Raw genomic sequence first — 20,086 nt, 5'->3', positions numbered from 1 at the left:
AGTTTTGTACCTTTCTTTTTACTTGTCATGTGTGTGCAGGTTCCCTCAGAGGCCAGAAGATGGCGTGAGATCTCCTAGAACTAGAGGTCCTGGGGGTTGTGAGTCAGCAACTGAGGGTTCTGGAACTGAACTCAGATCCTTTGGAAGAGCAGCAAGTGTTCGTTAACTACTGAGCCATATCTCCAGCCCCTGTAAAACCTTTAAGCATAAAATTATAGGCTGGTAAAATGGCTTAGATTAAGGCACTTGCTGTCAAGCCAAATGACCTGAGTTTGATCCCCCAGAAGCTGTTTGGTCCCCTTTGTTCTGTTCTGATTTTTAAGCCTCACTTATTTTATGAACAGTGATGGGCCAGCCCTTCTAGTTTTCCAGAGCAGACAAACTCTGGAAGGGCATTTAGAGATTAGGAGGCCACCTTCATTTGACTCATATGCAAACTGAGGATTTTATATTTTGTGACTTCCCTGTGGGACAGGGCGAGTGGTCTAACCTCTGGGCATTCATTTCTCAAGTTCTTGCAGTAGAGGTCATTGTGCACCTGTTTCTCTCTCTCTCTCTCTCTCTCTCTCTCTCTCTCTCTCTCTCTCTCTCTCTCTCTGATAAAGTGAGCCTTGTGTTTCCCTGCCTTTATTCACTTGCCGTCCATCAAGTGTCGATAGATGTTTTCGTAGTTAAAATAAAACCTCAAGTACTCTTGCTTTCTTTTATCCACACACCTAATCACAAACCATGAAGCAACACTGTGGCCATTCATGCGGCCATAAAAAGAAAATTACATTTGAGAGGGAGCACCGGGCTCTTGTTTGATGATAGAAAGCTCATCTTGCTTGTATACGGGTCTAGGTTCTGTCCCCAGGATTGAAAAGTAAAAGCGACTTACAGATCTTACTGGGCTGTTGTAGAATTAAGCCACTTTCTCCATAAAGGACACTGGCTTTATAGACAGAGCAGAATGGAAGAAAGGGAGTCACAGGAAAGGGGGATTCCTTGTTTGTGGGTTTGCTTTTCTCTGTGGTGGGGAGAGAGAAACCAGACAATAGAAAGTAACCACTTGGTTAACAGCGGACTACTTAAAGGTGTTTTTAAAAATAACAGCTAAAGGTTTAAATGATGGAAGGATTATTGGGCCATTCATGATATTTCTGTCTTTTTCATTCTCCTGTCCAAAAAAGTGATATAATTTTAGCCCCATGGGACTTCAGTGAGTACAGTTCCATTTTTAGTCCAGACTGCTGTTGCCTGGTCCAGGACCTTAAGTCCAAGAAAGGTCTCTGATTGGTTTTATTTAACTCTGCCTGGGTTGCTCTCCTGAAATGCGGCTAAGAGTGTGGGGAATGGTTATAATTTAAGCTGGGGGTGAGAATTCTTACCTGTGGTCAGTGCTCATAATTCCATCCTGCCCTCCCTTCCTCACTCCCGCCTTTACTTTCTCTCCCTAACCTTACCCTCGCTCTCCAGAGCCTCAAGTGACAATATTGAACTAGTAATATTGCAGAGGATGACGTGAATCTGATCCCTTTGTCTGCCCTTCTCGTGCCCACTTATCTATCTATCTATCTATCTATCTATCTATCTATCTATCTATCTATCCATCTGTCTGTCTATTGGCAGAGTCACGTGTCATCCAGTTTAGCTTTACTGTGTTGCCAGGCCTGCCTTGGCCTCTCAAGTGCTGATTGCAGACTAAGTTCGGATACCGTGCCCTTCTTATCATCTTTAAAAGGAATGGGGAGGGCCTGAGATGGAGGTTAGTACCGGAACTGTGTTCTTTGCCCCTCTGAATAGTATTCTCAGAGACTCTTTGCACGTGGAACACTGAATTCGTGTATGACTCCTACCCTGCTGAAGTAGCGGAATGTGCCTTGTCAAAGCTCTCCATAGCTGGACCTGGGAGAGAGTGCTGGTCTTTGCCATCCCAAGCCATTTTCTTCACTTTCTTCTTTTCCCTCTCCCTGTGTCCTCCCCCACATTCCCAGGTTCAACCCCCACTCAGGCTTTATTTACTTAGGACCTCCCTGGATGCGGTCTGCGGAAACCTTTGTCAGGCGCCAGGTGACTGGCGCGGGGAGGGTGGGGGTGAGGGGTGGGGGGCGGGCACGGATGTGGGCGGGACGCCGATGCGGGCGGGGCGCCCTCCGGCAGGCGCCCTAGGGGCAGGTGGGTGGAGTAGCCCGCTGAGATCGGGTGGCGCCACGCGCTAGGGCAGGGTCCCCGAAGGTAAACGCGCACGCCTCGAAGCACGGTGGGAACCGGGTGGGCTCTCGCGGGACAGGACGCAGACCACTCACCGGTCCCGCTGGAGCTGCGGCGCTGGCCACCGCACTCGCTCCGGAGGGAGGAGGCTTCAGTGGTTCTGCACGCGCACCCTTGGAAACCTCAGGTAGTGTGCAGTATTTAATATTCCTTAAAATACTTGGATGGTGCTTGGTTCTGGACGTAGACTTCGGTTGCCTGCCGGAACGGAAAGGTGCGACTAATACGGAGTGTTAAGAGGGCGCCAGGGTTCCAGGAGGGAGCATGACTTGGAGATTAGCGAGCGGCTTGTAAATTGGAATGCTTGAGCTCTTGGTGTACTTATTAACCGAAAAACTTGAGCAGTTTGCTCAGCTTGTATGCGCCATGGATTTCACGCATGTAAAACGACGGTGCTGGGATTGTTGTAAAGATTGGGTTAAACCTAGTGCCTGGCAACGAACGTTGGTTATTTTCTCTCTGTTTTCTGATGAGCATGAATCTCTAAGGTTGTCATTTCTGGGAAGCAGTCTCCTAAAGCTGTTGTCAGAAACGCTTGAGAGATTCCTTTGAGACAGTTTGTGAACTGAGCCCTAAAGGTTCTTTTCTGTAGTACTAAGGGTGCTCTGAGCTGATCATCACTTTATTCCAAACCAGTTCTTCCCTAAACGTTACAAGCATCTCTCTTTTCTGTTGGTGCCTGGGCTGGAAACACCTATCCACGCCCAGCACATGCTCTGCCCATGAATTACACCCGCGAACTCATAACTCTTAGTTTTGAAGACTAAAGGAAGGATAAGAGAAAATAATTTTATAGGGTGCGTGTAACCTCATTTTGAGAGTCGGGGTAGATTTCTTTAAAAGCAGTTCTTTTGATGGAAAACTTGTGCAGTTTGGGGGTGAGTGCTTGTTTTGTACTATACTATTGCAAAAGTGGATCAACCAGCCTTCAAAACGGTAAGCAGATGTCATCTGAGCAGTAGCTTGCCACATAGAAACAGGTTCGAAAGAGACATGGAATCTGGATGTGGTTATAAGCCCATGCATGCTTTTAACTTATGCACTCAGGAGCCAGAGGCAGGAGGATTGCTGAAAGTCCAAGGCCAGACTGGGCTTCGTAGTTGCTAGAAGGCTAGACCTTGTCTCAAAAATTGGCAAATAAATAAATAAAATAAATCTGACAAGCCAGTCCTGCCGGTCTTTACCGATGAGGATGTATCTAAAGACCCAGAACCAATACAAGGCAGAGCTCAGGACTCAGCTCTGCTGATCAGCAAATTTTAAAAGCAAAGGAATATGGGAGTTACTGTTTTTATTTCTGACGGTTTTATGGTGCTGAGAGTTTCTTCACTCAGCACCATCCTGCTTCGAAGTTTAATTGCATGATTCATAATCATTCTTCAGCACCTTTGATTTAAATCACAAGTCTGGAAGTTGCTGCATCAATTATTGCTTTGAGAACAAGATGATTGTCTTAAGCTTTGTGCAAACATGTTCCAGCAGTGCTTTGCTTTTGTTTTTCAAATGCAGCTCATTTCTCTGTGTGCAGAAGGTATGAACAACGTAAATAAATCGACCGTGTACAGTTTTTTTATCACAGAGTTCCTAGTGAAGTTTTCTTGACTGGGTAGGATACAGTCAGGAAGGGATACCGGGAACGCTAGCCCTGTAATGTGAATGGATAAGTTATGTGGCAATGCATCTGGTAACTTCAAAAGCCTGTCAGAGTAAAATTATTTTGAGATACCGGCGTGTAAGTTGCTGACTTCCTGGCGCTGTGCATTGCTCACGCCCTCACCCCTGGATATTTGTTCAGATGTTTCCTTATTATTTAAACTTGCATACAACCCCATACTTCCTATAATATATACTTAGTTGGTATAATTACTCATCTGCTTTCTGCCGCTAGAGGTTCCATGTGGCTAAGGGTGCTTCCTCTTGTGTTCCCTGTGGAATCCCTAGTGCCTGGAAACAGGGCTTGGCCCAAGAAGGTGTTGGCTGTGTAGCTCTGCACAGATATTTGCAGTACAACTAATAATTAAGCTAATGCACCAGCACTTTGCTTACTTGCCTGTTCCCTCTACTTGCAGCTCTTTCTCCTTGTTGCCCAGGAATAAAACCTTGAGATGGAGTTTAATTCCCCCATACCTTCCACTCAACAGACAAATAGCTAAGTTTTTTTCACCAGTTTTTTTTTCCCCAAACCAGCCATTCCATCCTTGTTAAGCCCTCTTCTTTTGTCCATTCTAACGCACCTACAGCCCTTCAGTTCCACACTGAAGGCTTTCACGTCTTCAGAGAAGCGAGCATCCATCTTCCTTCTGTGGGGTAATCCCAAGCTCCTTTGCAGCCTGTATCTCCCACAGATAAAAGCAGTGACCCCAACATTGGCTTTCAAATATAAAATAAAGTAGGGTTCCAGTGGCTGTGTAAAACCCTTAGGTTGGTATCGATTGCTTTGTGACAGTCCTGTTCTTATTAATGACTTGGCTGCTTTCTGCAGTGTGAGTAGGCCTTTTTGACAAATGGACCTACTAGCTATTATGTTTGTGCTGAAAATCTCTGCTACAGACTAAGAGTGCTCATCCTGCACCTCCACCCCATCCCTCCCATGCCACTGCACCCCAGATGATGGGTGAGTTTACTTGGAGTTGGCTTGCCCTTTCTCAGAGTTCTGATGTTAGCTTTCTTAGATATTAGTCAGTCCCCCTTGCTTTGTGATTCTATTCATCTGTTACTGTATCTAAACAGAAGGACATGAACCATACATACAGAAGTCCCGTATTTAAGGCTTTACATCTTTCCAGTTACCTTTAAGAGAAACACGAGGCCCATGTATCTGATTTTTGGTTTGGTTTGGTTTGGTTTTTCGAGACAGGGTTTCTCTGTGTAGCCCTGGCTGTCCTGGAACTCGTTCTGTAGACCAGACTGGCCTCAAACTCAGAAATCCGCCTGCCTCTACCTCCCGAGTGCTGGGATTAAAGGCATGCGCCACCACGCCCAGCTGAATCTGATTTTTAAGTAAATGTGAACTCAAGTTCTAGTAGACCTTCAGATCATTAAACATTCACAGCTTGTTTTGAAAGTAGGGACCTAGGAAGACAGTAGGGAAATTGAGTAGGAAGTAAAAAGATAGAGAAGAAAACATTGAGTCTGGGTTTTTAAGGGACTAGGTGTAGATAGAGCAGTATACTTGATGGGTAACAGACAGGCAGATGTTTATAGAAATATGTAATAGCCTCACGCGGGAAGGTATCAGGACAAGAAAGTGCATAGAGCAGCTTCTGCAGCTTCAGGTTTCCTTGTGGGGTATTATTCCTAAACTGTCTTTTGTTTGATACCTACAGGCACACGGAGTCCTGCTTCTCCACTTTGTTTTCTGAGCTGGAGAGGACTGAACATTCTCTTCTTCTGTTTGGCTCTGACTTCACACGATGTGATTTCTCTCTGTGTCCGTCTCCTCCACACCCTCAGATACAGTCTCTCTCTCTCTCTCTCTGTGTAGTCTAGGCTGGCCTTGAAGTTACAGTCCTGCTTCCGCCTCTTTGAGTGCTGAGATTACAGGCATGCCATGCCTGGCCTCATTGTTTTTAATCTTAAAATACGTTCATACCTCTTTCTTCCTTTGTTTTCTTGTATGCGTGTAAATTATACATCCCAGAGTGTTTATTTCATGGGAGGTATTGATGAAGCTTATGCTTTTTGTTTGATACAACTTTTGGTTTAACGGAGTTTTTTTTTTTTTATAATTACATTAAAAATGTCTCTATGTACATAGTCAATTGAGGCATGTGTGTTTTATTTTACTAATGATGCTTTCAGATATAAACCTGCTTGAAAACTTTATTCAAGAATCTGAGATAGGAAGATGAGAAGTTTAAGGCCAGCCTGAGTAAGAATCTATCTCTTTTTTTCTCTTTCTTATAGAATATCAAACATTTCTGCCATTCAATGTTTATCCATTTTTCTGTTGCTTACCAAACTGAGCTTTTTTTCTTCTTCTGTGTTTGTGTATACATTATCCTGACTTTGTTCTAGTCTTTAAATATGTAGCCAGACATAGCTCTGAATTTCTTCTACCATTCCTAGAACAAAGCTTGAGTTACTAGGGAAAACTATGTATAAAGGTCTTGATTTTAGACATTTTACAACTTTTAAGTTAAAATTTTATGTGTTGCTTTTGCTAGTAGGTCAAAACTAGAATCATGTACTATAATTTCATTATGTATTATAATTTAGATATGTAATTGATTATAATTAGTGTGCTTTAGGGAATATCTTCAAATGTGATAACCAGTAAAGCTTAATTTTAGGAGAAATTTTGAAAGCAAATACTGGTTTTAGAGTAAAATTTCCTTTATTGTACCACATATCCAAATGCTCCTTGTTTGTTTGTTTTTTTGTTTGTTTGTTTGTTTTAATTGGTTTTTCAAGACAGGGTTTCTCTGTATCACCCTGGCTGTCCTGGAATTCACTTTATAGACCAGGCTGGCCCCAAACTCAGAAATCCACCTACTTCTGCCTCTCGAGTGCTGGGATTAAAGGTGTGTGCCACTCCGCCGCCCTGCACACCTAGTTTTTGAGATGCCTTTGTTAAGAATGTTACAGATGCACCGGGCATGGTGGCGCACGCATTTAATCCCAGCACTCGGGAGGCAGAGGCAGGCGGATTTCTGAGTTTGAGACCAGCCTGGTCTACAAAGTGAGTTCCAGGACAGCCAGGGCTACACAGAGAAACCCTGTCTCAAAAAACCAAAAAAAAAAAAAAAAAAAAAAAAAAAGATTTTACAGATAACAGCAGAGGCACAGACCAATGGGACATCCCCAGTACACAGAAAGAACCATGCAAGTAAATCTGTTTTGAGGGAGGGTTTATTAAACTGCCATAGCCTAGTGGTGTGTATAATGAAGAGGGTGATGGAGTGAAGAGGGAAAGTGATGGTCCAGAAAACTGAGGAAGCAGTTACAAGGCTCTGGTTACTAGATTGTCTGGACCATCTGACTGTATCTCAGATTTAGCCACTAGCTAAATGGAGGAAAGTAGTAGAGGCGGGATTAGAATGTGCGCGCGCGCGCACACACACACACATGCACTCGACTAATCTATCTGAAATCTTCCAGTCAGCCCCACTGAAATTGGGACCCAAGACACAGGGACCTTGGGAGGCTGAGAGAAACGGGGCCCAGCCTTGCCACCACTGTGACAGTTATCCTGTGGGTTCTGAATCAAGTGGGATGTGCACCATGAAGAACTTTAGACCCTTCCTCCGTATCTGGCAGTTCCGCTTCTAGTAAGGAATACAAAGGGCCCTTAGTGGGTGCTTTGCCTCCTCACTCATTTCCCCTCCCTACCGTCCTTAAATAAAGCAGTTGCAGGGAGTAGGCGGGCTCACATGGCTTCCGCCGAGGCTCTTGGACCATTCTCAAATTGATAGGTGTAGACTTCTCATTGTTAGTTCCAACAATTATCACTTTTCATTATCAAAAATCAGGGTGAATAAAGGTGCCTCTAAGAAAATAGTAACAAGTTTAGGAAAAACTGAGACAGCTCTGTGATTACAGGACAGGGAAAAAAAAAATCAAAGTGGGTGGGACATACATTGGAGGAAGGATACTGTTAGCAGGGAAAACAGGAAAGGTTGTAACTGATTCATCCTGTGAGCCCCAGGAAAAGGGAGAAGGTTACTATGTATCTTTCATCAGGATCCTGTTAGGTTTTAAAATCTGTTTTGCGCCAACATAATTTACAGATGAGACAAAGACTTGCTTCGTTTATGTAGAAACGGTTGGGTATGTTCGGAGCCAGTATCTTCAGAGGGGGAAGTAAGTGCGTGCAGATGTATATGCTTCAGTAGACTCACAAGTAACTAGTTGGTTTGGGGTTAGAATTTCCTGGGAAGGTGCTTTAAATAGAAAGAATACTCCCCTCCTCTGCCCCCAGTTTTCTAGGTGAATAGGACAGTGTTGTATTTCTTTAAGTCTCTCACTGTCCCAGTGTCAGATAGTCTTCCTAGTAGGTGCAGAGGTGTCCCATTTGTTCCTATAACCCTTGCACGTACCCTGCATTGTTACCATCTCTCAGCATGGCGGCCACTTACCAGGATGAACCCGTCTGAACCACCAAAATGGACAGTTTGTATCCAGGCTTCTCTCTTGGTGTACATTATATGATATGGACAAGTTTTAGTTCTGCATTTCCCTGTTTAGATCATACGGATTAGACTTTTCAACCCTGCACTCCACCTTTCTCTTTGCACCCAGCTGCCCTTGCAGCCTCTGATCTTTTGTTGTCCTGCATCTCTGCCTTGACTCTAATTTCAGTGAGATGAGATCTCACAGAATTGAGCCTTTTCAGACTCGCTTCTCTTAGTGCTGTGTGTTTAAGGTCATTGCTGTGTCTCTCTTTGACTTAGGAGCTTGTTCTTTTTAGCACCACTGTCTTATTATATGTAGCATAGTTTGTTAATCTGTTCACCCACCGAAGCATATCATGATTGCCTCTAAGCTTTGGGCAGTTATGAATAAAGCTGTTTTGGCATCTATGAACAGGTGTGGGTGTGGGTGTGTGTCGGGGGTGGGAGTGTGTATGTGTGTAAATTTTAAGCTTCTTTGGGTTTTGTTTGTTTGTTTTGAATGAGGTAGTTTATTAATCTAGCATTCTTTGTTCTCATCATCTGGTGATTCTGTCCCAATCCCTCTGTCCTAAGGAATTAGCTTGTGACCTCCATCTTGCTCCTTGTCTACCATCTTCAGCTCTTAGGTGGGCCACACTCCAGGAGCCTCTGCTGGTGTCCTTTCTCTTGGCTGTGGAGCCAGCTCTGCCCTGCCCTGAAGGCATAGGTGCTGCACTTCAGAGGTAGTAGCTCCTGTATAGAACCAGCTTTCATCCTGGGGAGAAAGCTCTTTATGCTTAGCCAGCTTGACTGTGCCGCTCATTTGGGGACTTTCAGCTTCCTGGACTTTTTGAGAAAGGCTGCCAGAGCTCTGACAAATGACTGCTGGGTTATGTCTTTTACATTAATATTAGGCATTGTGCAGCCTCCATGCTGCCAGCTAGGGAAAAGGGCTTTTATCATTCTTATTATTAAGGATTTATTCTCTGTGTGTGGTGTCTGTGCACATGTGTGTGCAGCATCTCTGGAGGCCAGAAGTGGATTTCAGATGTCCTGGAACTGAAGTTACGGGTAGTTACTAGTAGCCAGCATAAATGCTAGAAACTGAGCTCAGGTCCTGTACAAGAGCAAGTGTTCTAAACTACCATGGTTTAGTTTTGTAAGACTCCATTAGAGTATCTTCCAAGGCGACTTTACTGTTTTCCTGTTCCACTTCTAGAGAAGGAGTTCGTGTTGCTCCTCCTTGGAGCATTTGATGGTCTAAGTTTCCGGGATATTGTCCATTCTAATAGACGTGTATCTCTTTCTTACCTCTTCTCTCTTCTGCCCCTCTCTCTTCTCCTTCCCTTCCTCCCCTCACCTGTAGTGGGGCTTGAGTGCAGGGCCTTGAGTGTGGTGGGCAAGCATTGTATCCCAGCAATATCCCTAGAATCTCTTGTTTTAATTTACACCTTTCTGATGATACATTATGAAGAACATCCTTTCATGTGCTTATTTGCCACCTGTATATCTTCTTAGCTTTTAAATTATCTCTGTCTGTCTCTGTGTTTGGTGGGGAAGCAGTTGTGTCCCACACTATACATGTGAAGGTCAGGCGACAGTTTGTGTGTGTCCCACCATATGAGTCCCAGAAATGGTTGTGCAGTCATGAGACTTGATAGCAAGTCTGGTTGGCCGATGTGACTTTTATATGATGGGATTGTATGTTAAGGTCTTTGGCCAGTTTTTAAATTGTGTGTGTGTGTGTGTGTGTGTGTGTGTGTGTGTGTGTGTGTGTTTAAAAAACAACTCCTTTTTAGGCCCTCTGGGACTATATTGGGCAACGCTCCTTTACTGAATAGCTTTTGCAGCTGCTTTCTCCCAGTCTGTGGCTTACCTTCTCAATGTCTTCATGTTCATCGGCTGCTGCCTGTGGTGGTGCTGTAGTGTATCAGAGCACATCTGGGTTTCTAGGTTATCTTCAGGACTTTTCTAGTTTTGCATTACATGTACATGGGCTTTCCTTATTATCATCCTGGGTCTTTTAGCTCCTACCTTTGGATGTCATTGTTCTCCAATACCAGTTCCCAGTTCCGTCCTGTTGCAGACACTCAAAACTCTTTCAGGCTTAATCTCTTGCCTTAACAGGACTCTCTGTCTCTCTGCTTTATTAATAGTATATACTGACAGTTCTTGAGTATGTCTGCTTTCAAATATGGTATGGTTTGCTAGGCAGTACTGAGCCAGTCTTTAAGATTCATGACAAAATAGGCTTTAAAAGGCAGCGAGGGTGGGGTGGGGGTTTTCTTCAGCCCACACTAACCTCAATGACCTTGAACTTCTGATCTTCCTACCTCTGCCACTTGAGGGCTAAAATCACAGGCGTGCGCCACCTGTTTAGTGGCAGCAGGGATTGAACCCAGGGCTCCACACAGGCTGGGCAAGTACTCTGCCTGCTGAACTGCAGCCTCTGAACTTAGAGGTAAAACCTTTTGATCTTACCTCAAACAAAACAGCCATGGCCAGGACAGTCCTAATTATATAGTAGACAAGAAAATGGAGACAGTGCTAAAGAGAAAATTCTTTAAAACCATTTAATTTAAACGAATGTCCATGTATTAAAGCAGCACTTAGATGGAAAGAGTGTAACATATAATTTACACTTTTGTTGTTGTTGTTGTTGTTTGGTTTGTTTGTTTGTTTTTTATTTGTTTGTTTTGCTTTTTGAGACATGTTTTCTCTTGTAACTATGACTGTCCGTGAACTCACTCTATAGATCAGGCTGTTTGCAAACTCAGAGATCCATCTTCCTGTCCCCACCTCCTGAGTACCGAGTACTGGGATTAAAGTCCATGCATCACTACCGGCTGGTCAGAGTTGAACATTTTTGTACTCTAGTGTTTTACCCATATGTACATAATCTAGGTTAAAAATCTTTAAAATAAATAAAAAGGTAAACTGCCTCTCTTTTATTGAAAATATCTTTTTGCTTTACCCTACTTTTTATAATCTTTAATGATTTTACTGAGAATATCATGCTTACATAGTGTCTTTTGCTCATATCCATATCCTTTCCCCCTCCAACTTTCCCCAGGACGCTGCTGAACACATCACCCTCCTAACTTCATGGATTTGTTTTGTTTTAATAATGCACGAAGTACAATTAGTGCTACCTAATATAACACGAATGTGTTGTGGGACCATGAGAGGCAGCCTGGTTTCTGGTTGAGCTAGGTTTAAAACCCCCTGACCCAGCAGGTGACCTTAGCCTGCAAAGGATGGGAGACATTTTGCCATGCTCATAGACACCAGGCCTCTAACAGGAGGCTGCAGCTCTCCACTCCATAGGTCTGTGGGCATCAGTCACGTAAGGGCAACGCCCCAGGCCCCTCCACAGGTAGAGGACTTGACCACAGTAACCTCAAGACAGTTCTTCATTTTAATGCGGTACCTAAAGGTCTGAAGGGCTTAGCCAATAAACTCTCCTTCCCAGACACTCCTCCCTGCAAAAGGCATTTAACCTCATGTCTGCCATGAGAAAGTGGGGTACGGTTTTTAATTCATCAACTTTCCGCCATGACAATAAATGTCTTAAAACCATGGACTGCCTCTTCTCAACCCACTGGCCATGGGGAACAATGGAGCATGTCTTCCTCTAAAGAGCCTCCTCTCCCGCAGGAGGCCTCTCTGCTCTCCCAACCATGGATTCCAGCCAGTCAAGGACTCTCTAGTCTCCTGGCCTTTTCCCTTCAGCCCCTGGCTAGATCCAGCCTGTGGGGGCCACTCTGTTCTCAGCTCTTCTGCAGCATCCAATGGCAGGCATCTGGGGTGTCCAAGAGTATGAGGACCTAACGTCCTGGCCTATGCACAGGCCCTGAGACCACTGAGCCGACTCCTGCAGTTCCACAGGGACCTCAGACTGCACTTCCCCACCCTCATAGCCCAGTGCCCGCGCTGCGATGGCACAGGGAACAAGCAGTCATAAACCCTGCGTCCTGCCTCCACGAAAGGCCCTAGCCCTGTAGTGGACCAGACACAGACACCATTTTAGCCCACGTGTGTGACTGCCCACAGTCCAGGCGGCCATATCACCAAGGAAAGATGGTTGTCTCTCAGCATTATCATTCCACACTAGTTACACAACCTCGGCACTGACACTGGATCAGATAATTTTTTGCTGTGGGGAAGTCCTGTGCATAGTAGATGCTCTGTGACATTCCTGACACTCCCCCTTGTCCCCACGGCAGTATAGACCACTAGAAAGGTCTTCAGCCGTTGCAGAGTCACACTCAGGTGAGAGCTGCTGTGTTCACTAGCTGCTGTGTTCCGCCGCTGTATCCACTGTCCCTCTTCAGACCTGGCTGGTCTCCGACAGTTCTTTCCTGACCCATTTCTTTCTGTCTTGTTGGACGTGCCTGTAGTCATGATGCGTGGATCTAATGATCTAGTCTCATTGGAGCCATGTCTCATTCGCCAAGGCCGGTCAGCTGCCCCCAAGAACAACTGTAAGATGATCTTCAGTCCTGCTGCTAGAGTGATGAGAAATCCCTTTCCTGTTATTACTATTATTACTATTATTGTTACTATTACTTGAAAGCTAATACAATTGAACTTCCCCAAAACTTCCCATTTAGTCCCATGTGATCAGAACAGCTTTTCCTATTATCCCTCCTCCACCACCAGCCCCGTTTTTGGACAGTCCTCTTCATTCTGCTCTGTTTAATGTGCGATCACAGGACACTTCTGTAGAATTCGATTGCTTGGCTTTTATGGAATAAAGAAGAATTGAATTTCTAGGGGAAAGAAAAGGTTACTGTTCCCTAATTCTAATTTTGACTACTTAAAAGTAAGTTAACAAAAGACAGGCATGGTGGCGTGCTCCTGGGGCACCCGACGACTTAGGAGGCTGAGGTAGGTAGGGCTGTTGGAGTCCAGAAGTTCAAAACCAGCCCGTGCAGCATAGAAAAAGCCTGTCTCAAACCCAAAAAAGAAAACAAAAACTTTACAAATCTTCTCCATTTATTCCTGAAGATTCTGTAGAATGTATTGACGAGATAGCGTGATACATGGATAAAAATCTCCAACATCTGACCATCTTGGTTTAAATCCTGTAATCTAACACTTATTCCTCCCTGCACATAAACTTAGGCCATCCAGACTTGCCCCAAATCAGTTTTGCCTTTACTATACCAAGTGGAATGCTGTTGTACATACATAGTGACTCAGATAGTGCCCTGTTCATTTCCTGTTCTGTTTTCAGTCTCTTGGATGTACACAGAGAACGGTCCAGTCTCTTTCCAGACAGAGTACCAAACCGAGAACCAAATGGGCAGTAGCTGTTGGCAGATGCTGAGGGGCAGCAGCTTTCACCCTTCTCCCGACGCTCGTCAGAGACACCTCAAACCATCCTTCCCTCCTGCGTCATTTCTGTCTCTGTTGAGTGTGACAAGGCAGGGACTAGGGCAGCTCTCATCTTTATAGCGCCTTTTTATAGAATAGGTGTCAATAAAAACTGGCAGTCCTTGCGGGTTTCTCAGAAAGTGGGTCAGAATAGCATCTCCAGACATGAAGTCTGGGTTGTTTTGCTCATGGCTCAGTGGAGGCGGTGTCGTCTCTCACTTGAGACAGGACATCCTGTCTCAGAGCAGCGAAGCCCTAGGGAACAATCTGCACAGGTGTCCACAGTGTTTTGCTGTTTCTTGTTGACTGAGACATTAAGCTAATGTCATCAGTGTGGTGGATCAGTGTGGTGACCTGTGGAGTCAACATGATCGTGGTCCCTCTAGAGCAGTGGTTCTCAACCTTCCTAATGCTGCCACCCTTTTATACAGTCCTTCACGTTGTGGTGACCCTTAACCATACATAAAACTAATTCTGTTGCTACTTCATAACTTTAATTTTGCTGTTATTATGAATTGTAGTATAAATATATAATGTGCAGGATATCTGATTCATGACCTCTGTGATGGGGTCGGTCAACCCCACAGGGGTTGAGACTCACTGATTGAGGACCACTGCTCTGGAGTCTAGAACATACTATGACAGCAGCGCACACGTTAGCCCTCTGGTATGACAGTGAACAGTAGGTACTGCTATTTCTGTCATGTGCTAGGATCTCCATCTCTTTCACTGATGATATGGGTCACAAGCCATATACTTATCATCAGGGATTATCCTGACAGTCACCGACCCAACATACCTCATCTAGGGTTACTTATGGAATTAGTAGCACCACCTGGCTAGAGTTTGGCAATCCATAATCACGTCCCAAAATGTTTTTGGCTCTCACCCAGTTAAGCAGGCAGTTTAAGTGGAGATGTGATAGGATTCAGCAGTCCCGATTCATCAGCTTTTTGATAGTGATACTGATTTCTGAACTCACAAGTGAGAGTTTTTTGTTGTTGTGGTTAGTGAGAGAAGAGTGGTTGGTTCTAAGGGCTGTAAACCAGGAACCAAATGGACAATCGCTGTTGACAAGCTACGAGTCAGTAGCCCTTCCTCCCCTCTTGATGCTGTCAGAGGTTTCTACAAGGCTCTTTCTCCTGTAATGGCTGTTTTGGCAGGATGAGGATCCACTGTGGGGATTTGGCAACTTTTACATAGAGGTTTCTAGGAAAATTCTAGGACAAGGGAAACAGACACAAGATAAATCTGTTGCCATTGCATGCACCAAGATTCTAGGGCCAACGTTATCTCTTCCACCTTTGTGTTTAATTGCTCTTCACCAGTTACCATTAAGCCCTGGCCTTTATTCTTCACCCTATCTGTTGGCAGCTATAAGGAATTAAAGACTCTACAAAGAGCCACATTCTACTAGTCATTTGCTTTGTGCACACCTTCAAGGACACCTGTAAGTAACTCTAGCCCTTGTTACAATCGCCCTGCCATCTGTCTGTACCCATCCTGGGACACCTTGCATGCCACTGTACCATCCTCCCTCTCCATACAAGGGCTATCACTTACTAATGTATTTCCTATTTTTATATCTTTTTTTCCCTTTCACTAAAAGTAGATTCTTTTCTCATACAGTATATTACAGTTCCCCCCACCCCCTCCCATCCGGATCCACTCCCTTTCTGTCTCTCACTGGCAAAGAACAGGCTTCTACGAGATAAGCAAACACAGCACAATAAAAAAATAACAAGATAAAAATCATCACATTGAAGTTGAACAAGGCAGACCAACAGAAGGAGCCTCACGCAAAAGCACAAGAATCGGAGCCCCACCAGCTCTCACATGCGGGAGTCCCATCTAAGGTTAAAGGGAAAGCTGTACTGTATGCAGAGAGGACCCGCAGGCCCTGAGCTTGCTGCTTCAGTCTCTGGGTTCAGAGGATCTGCTCAGTTGATTCAGAAGGCTGTGTTCTCCTGCTGTCCTCCATCCCCTCTGGCTCTTACACCCTCTGCCTCCTCGTCTGTGGGGTTCCCTGAGCTCAAGGGGAGGGATTTGATGGAGACACCCCAATAAAAGCTGTGTGTTCCAAGGTGTGTGTGTGTGTGTGTGTGTGTGTGTGTGTGTGTGTGTGTGTGTCTTTCTCTCCATATCTGGCTATGGGTCTCCGTATTTGTTCCTATCTGCATAGGAAGCCTCATTGCAGATAGGTATGGCTGAACAAGACACAGATCTATGAATGTAGCAGAATATCATTTTATCACTACTGTTTTTCTTTTTGGTTTCAAAGTAGAGCTCTGGGTTATGTAGTCACTGATCCTTGGTCCCTTGACAGTGTTGGGTATGGGTTCTATCTCATGGTTTAAGATACACACAAGCTTTGTGCCACCATTGACCTAGTATATTTTGCCAGCAGAACGGATTGCAGATCAAATTTTTGTGGCTTGGTCGCTGTCTACATTTCTCTCTTGGTTGCCTGTAGGGTATTTTTCCATACCAAAGACACTAGACCATCGGGGAGAAGGTTCTATCTGCACGGCTCGGCCTCCCTCTGTTCATGAGCTGTGCAGGTGTTGTCTTCAACAGTGGGTTCCTGCAGTCGTTTTGGGAAGAACAACCTATTGTCTTGGCAACAGCCTGAGTTGTTTGGGGAATTGGATGTAACCCTGTACTGGCACTGAGAGCTTTGTTTGATGACAACAGATGGCCAGTTAAGACTGTGTTTCCCTCATTATTTGGAGACTTTATTAGGATTGCCTTCATATATTTTAGGATGTTTCCCACTACACTAGGTTTTTATTTCATTCCTCAAATTCAGCTCAATGCTAGCTGTCTCTCCCTGTATTCCCTCCCTCAATACCTCTCCTATATCCCTCCCAACCTGATCCTCCTGTTCCCACCTGCCCCGCTCCCAGTCCACTCATAAAATCTATTCCATTCCCCCAGCCCCTTCTTATACCCTCTCCGAGACTATGGATTGCCGCTTATCATTTATTTAATGGCTAATATCCACATACAAGTGAATACATACTGTATTTATCGTTCTAGGTCTGGGTTTCCTCACTTAGGATGTTTTTTTTTTTTTTCTAGTTCCATCCATTTGCCTGCAGATTTCATGTCAGGTTTGTTGATTTTTGTTTGTTTGTTTGTTTAGCTGAGTGATAATCCTCTATGTAAATGTACCACATTTTCTCTATCCATTCTTCATTTGGGGCACATGTAGGTTGTTTCCAATTTCTGGCTATTACAAAGAGCAGCAGTGAACATGGTTGCGTAAGGGTCCTTGTGGTACTGTGGACCGTCCTTTGGGTCTATGCCCAAGAGTGGCATAGCTGGGTCTTGAGGTGGATTGGTTTCTTGTTTCTAGGGAGCTGCCATTTGCTTCTCGTGCTGGCTGTGCAAGTTTGCAGTCCCACCAGTGATGGATGTGCATCCCCGTGCTCCACAGCCTTGCCAGCAGGAGCTGCCACTTGCATTGCTGATTCTGGCCATTCATCCCGGCGTCAAATGAAACCTTAAAGGAGCTTTGACCTGTGTTTTCCTGATGGCTAAGGATGCTGAACATTTTTTAAAAAGTGTTTCTCAGTCATTTGAGTGTCTTTTATTGAGAATTTTCTATTTAGATCTCTATCCCATTTTAAAGATGGATTATTGAGTTTTTTGATACCAGTTTTCTTAAGTTTTCTGTATATTTTGAATATTAGTCCTCTATCAGATGCAGAGTTGATAAAATCCTTTTCCCGTTCTATGCACTGCTGCTTTGTCCAAGTGACAGTATCCTTTGCCTTGTAGAAGCTTTTCAGTTTCATGAGGTCCCATTTGTTAATTTTTTTAAATTGTAGCGCCTATGCTAAAGACAACTCAGGAAGTTGTCTCTTGTGGTAATGAGTTCAGAGCTATTCCTCACTTTGTGTTCTATCAGGTTCAAGGTATCTGGTTTTAGATTGTGGTCTTTTTGATCCATTTGGAGTTGAGTTCTGTGGGTAGTGGGAAACGGATCTATTTGCATTCTTCTACATTCAGACATCCAGTTTGACCAGTACCATTAGTTGAGGATGCTGATTTTTTTTTCCAATGTGTGTTTCTGGGTTCTTGATCAAAGATTATGTGTCTGGATTTATAATTGGGTCTTCAGTTTGATTCTGTTGATCAACATGCCTTTTTATGCCAATATGTGCTGTTTTTATTACTATAGCTTTGTAGTACAACTTGAAATCTGGAATGGTGAGACTTCCAGCAATTCTTTTTATTGTCTAGGATTGTTTTTAGCAATCCTGGGCTTTTTGTGTCCATATGAAGCTAAGATCGGTTCTTTCAAATCTGTGAAGAAGTGAGTTGGGATTTTGATGGGGATTGCATTGGATCTGTAGATTGCTTTTGGTAGGGTGGCCTTTTTTTGTTTGTTTGTTTGTTTGTTTGTTTCTTTTTTCGAGACAGGGTTTCTCTGTGTAGCCTTGGCTGTCCTGGAACTCACTTTGTAGACCAGGCTGGCCTCGAACTCAGAAATCCACTTGCCTCTGCCTCCCGAGTGCTGGGATTAAAGGCGTGCGCCACCACGCCCGGCAGGATAGCCATTTTTATTCTGTTAATTCTACCTATTCATGAGCATGGGAGATTTTTTCCATTGTCTGATATCTTAAGTCTTTGACTTACTTGATTAGAGTTACCCTAAGATATTTTATATTATTCATTATTTATTATTCATTATTTATGTGTAGTTGTTCTGATTTCTGTTTCAGTCCATCTATCATTTGTATATAGGAGGGCTACTGATTTTTATCAATTATTTTTGTATCCAGCTATTTTGTTGAAAGTGTTTTATCTGCTGTAGAATTTCCTTGGTGGGAATTTTTAGGGTCATGTATGTATACTATCATATCATAGCAAATAAGACTTTGATTTATTTCCTTCCAATTTGTATCCTCTTGATCTCCATCAGTTGTCTTATGGCTCTAAGACTTCAAGTACTTATCTTGAATAGTTATGGAGAGATCAGTGGAAAACCTTGTCTTAAGTTCCTCTCTACTTAATTAGATGCTAGCTATCAGTTAGCTATATATATATAGCCTTTACTGTGTTTAGGTATGTCCATTGTGTCCTTCATCTCTCTAAGGTTTTTATCATGAAGAAGGGTTGGACTTTGTCAAAGATATTTTCTGTATCTAATGAGATGATCATGTTGGTTTTCCTTTCAGTTTGTTCTTATGATAGATTCCATTTACTCAATTTTCATATTTTGACCCATCCTTACATCTCTGGGATGAAGCATATGCACACAGTCCTCTTCAAAGGCCAGACAAGGCCAGGCACTCTGAAAATGATTTTCTAATCATGTTTTCTTCCTGTTGTTTAAGGTTCCATGATGGAGTTTGAACATTACCTCAAGAGGTTTCATATTTCGGATTTGTGAATCATATTTACCCTCTGCTGAGAACTTTGAAACTTCAGACTCAATTTCTGTCCTTCAAGACATTAAATGCAGAGGGGTTGTACCATGGACTACAAGGAGAGCTGCCCAAGTGTAAGCATTCCCAGCTCTGACGAACACAGAGAGAAAAAGAAGAGGTTCACGGTAAGTGTGTGGCGGGAAGAGAGTTAAGGACAGCGGTGTCCACACTCCCCCTAACCCCCTCTACTCGCGCACCCCATGTTCTTTCATAACCAGGAATTCTCCTCCCCTCTCCACAGGTCTAGGTTTTACTTATTTTGAATGAGCAATCCTTACAAAACCTTCTTTAGGCCAGGAGGTGGTGGTACACACCTCTAATCCCAGCACTGTAGAGGCAGGTGGTTCTCTTGAGTTCAAGGCCAGCCTGGTCTACAGAGCTGGTTCCAATACAGCCAGGGCTACAACAGAGAAACCCTGCCTCAAAGAAAAAAGAAACAGAAAGAAAAAGAAAGGAAAAGGAAAAATAATAAGAAAACGAAGCCTCCTTTGACTACTTTAATAGTAATTGTTCTTTTTAGTGCAATAGTTTTGCCTGTTTGCCTATCTCTTTGGAAAACTGTATGAAACTCATAAGCCCTCTTGTCACATGTTTGTGTTTTAGCTGGCCTTGCCCTTGCTGGGCTGACTTGAGAATATTCTCTGTTGGTGTGAGTAGGTTCTCTGCCAATACAGAACCTTTGTTCTCAGTATTGCACATCAGCCCCCCTTTGGACCACTGATGTGTTAGGATTAGGCCACTGAATCCTTGCCAGTTAAGCCTTGAGATAAGTGATTTTCAGCTGGAATCCATGCTCACCTGGGATCTGAGAAGAGCTGAAATGTTAAGCTAAACACCCCAAAGAATATATCCCGCCCTACTAACTTGCAGAGGTAACTAACTGCAAATGGTAGCTGTCTCTCAGGGTCCTAGGTGTGGGACCAG

The 20,086-nt window shown here is 43.9% G+C and overlaps 1 protein-coding gene and 1 pseudogene across 4 annotated transcripts in view; one reads left to right on the top strand and one right to left on the bottom strand.

The window, feature by feature from the left end:
• Positions 1-20,086, top strand: part of LOC110338619 (serine/threonine-protein kinase Sgk3) — a 102,975-nt gene that overhangs the window by 49,258 nt on the left and 33,631 nt on the right. For 2 of the 4 annotated variants that reach the window (XM_021221911.2, XM_029533351.1), the window contains exon 2: positions 19,070-19,287. In XM_021221911.2, the coding sequence (XP_021077570.1) occupies positions 19,192-19,287 (96 nt within the window). In that variant the 5' untranslated portion in view covers positions 19,070-19,191. Of the gene's footprint in view, positions 1-2,228; positions 2,381-16,822; positions 16,838-19,069; positions 19,288-20,086 lie in introns of those variants that run through there. The other 2 variants (XM_021221913.1, XM_029533352.1) reach the window with 2 other exon arrangements.
• LOC110339010 lies at positions 8,903-9,263 on the bottom strand (annotated as a pseudogene).

Source organism: Mus pahari, chromosome 22 (assembly GCF_900095145.1).
Source record: "Mus pahari chromosome 22, PAHARI_EIJ_v1.1, whole genome shotgun sequence".
Lineage (NCBI taxonomy): Eukaryota > Metazoa > Chordata > Mammalia > Rodentia > Muridae > Mus > Mus pahari.
The sequence above is the reverse complement of the archived record's forward strand: the minus strand, read 5'-3'. Positions and strand labels throughout refer to the sequence as shown.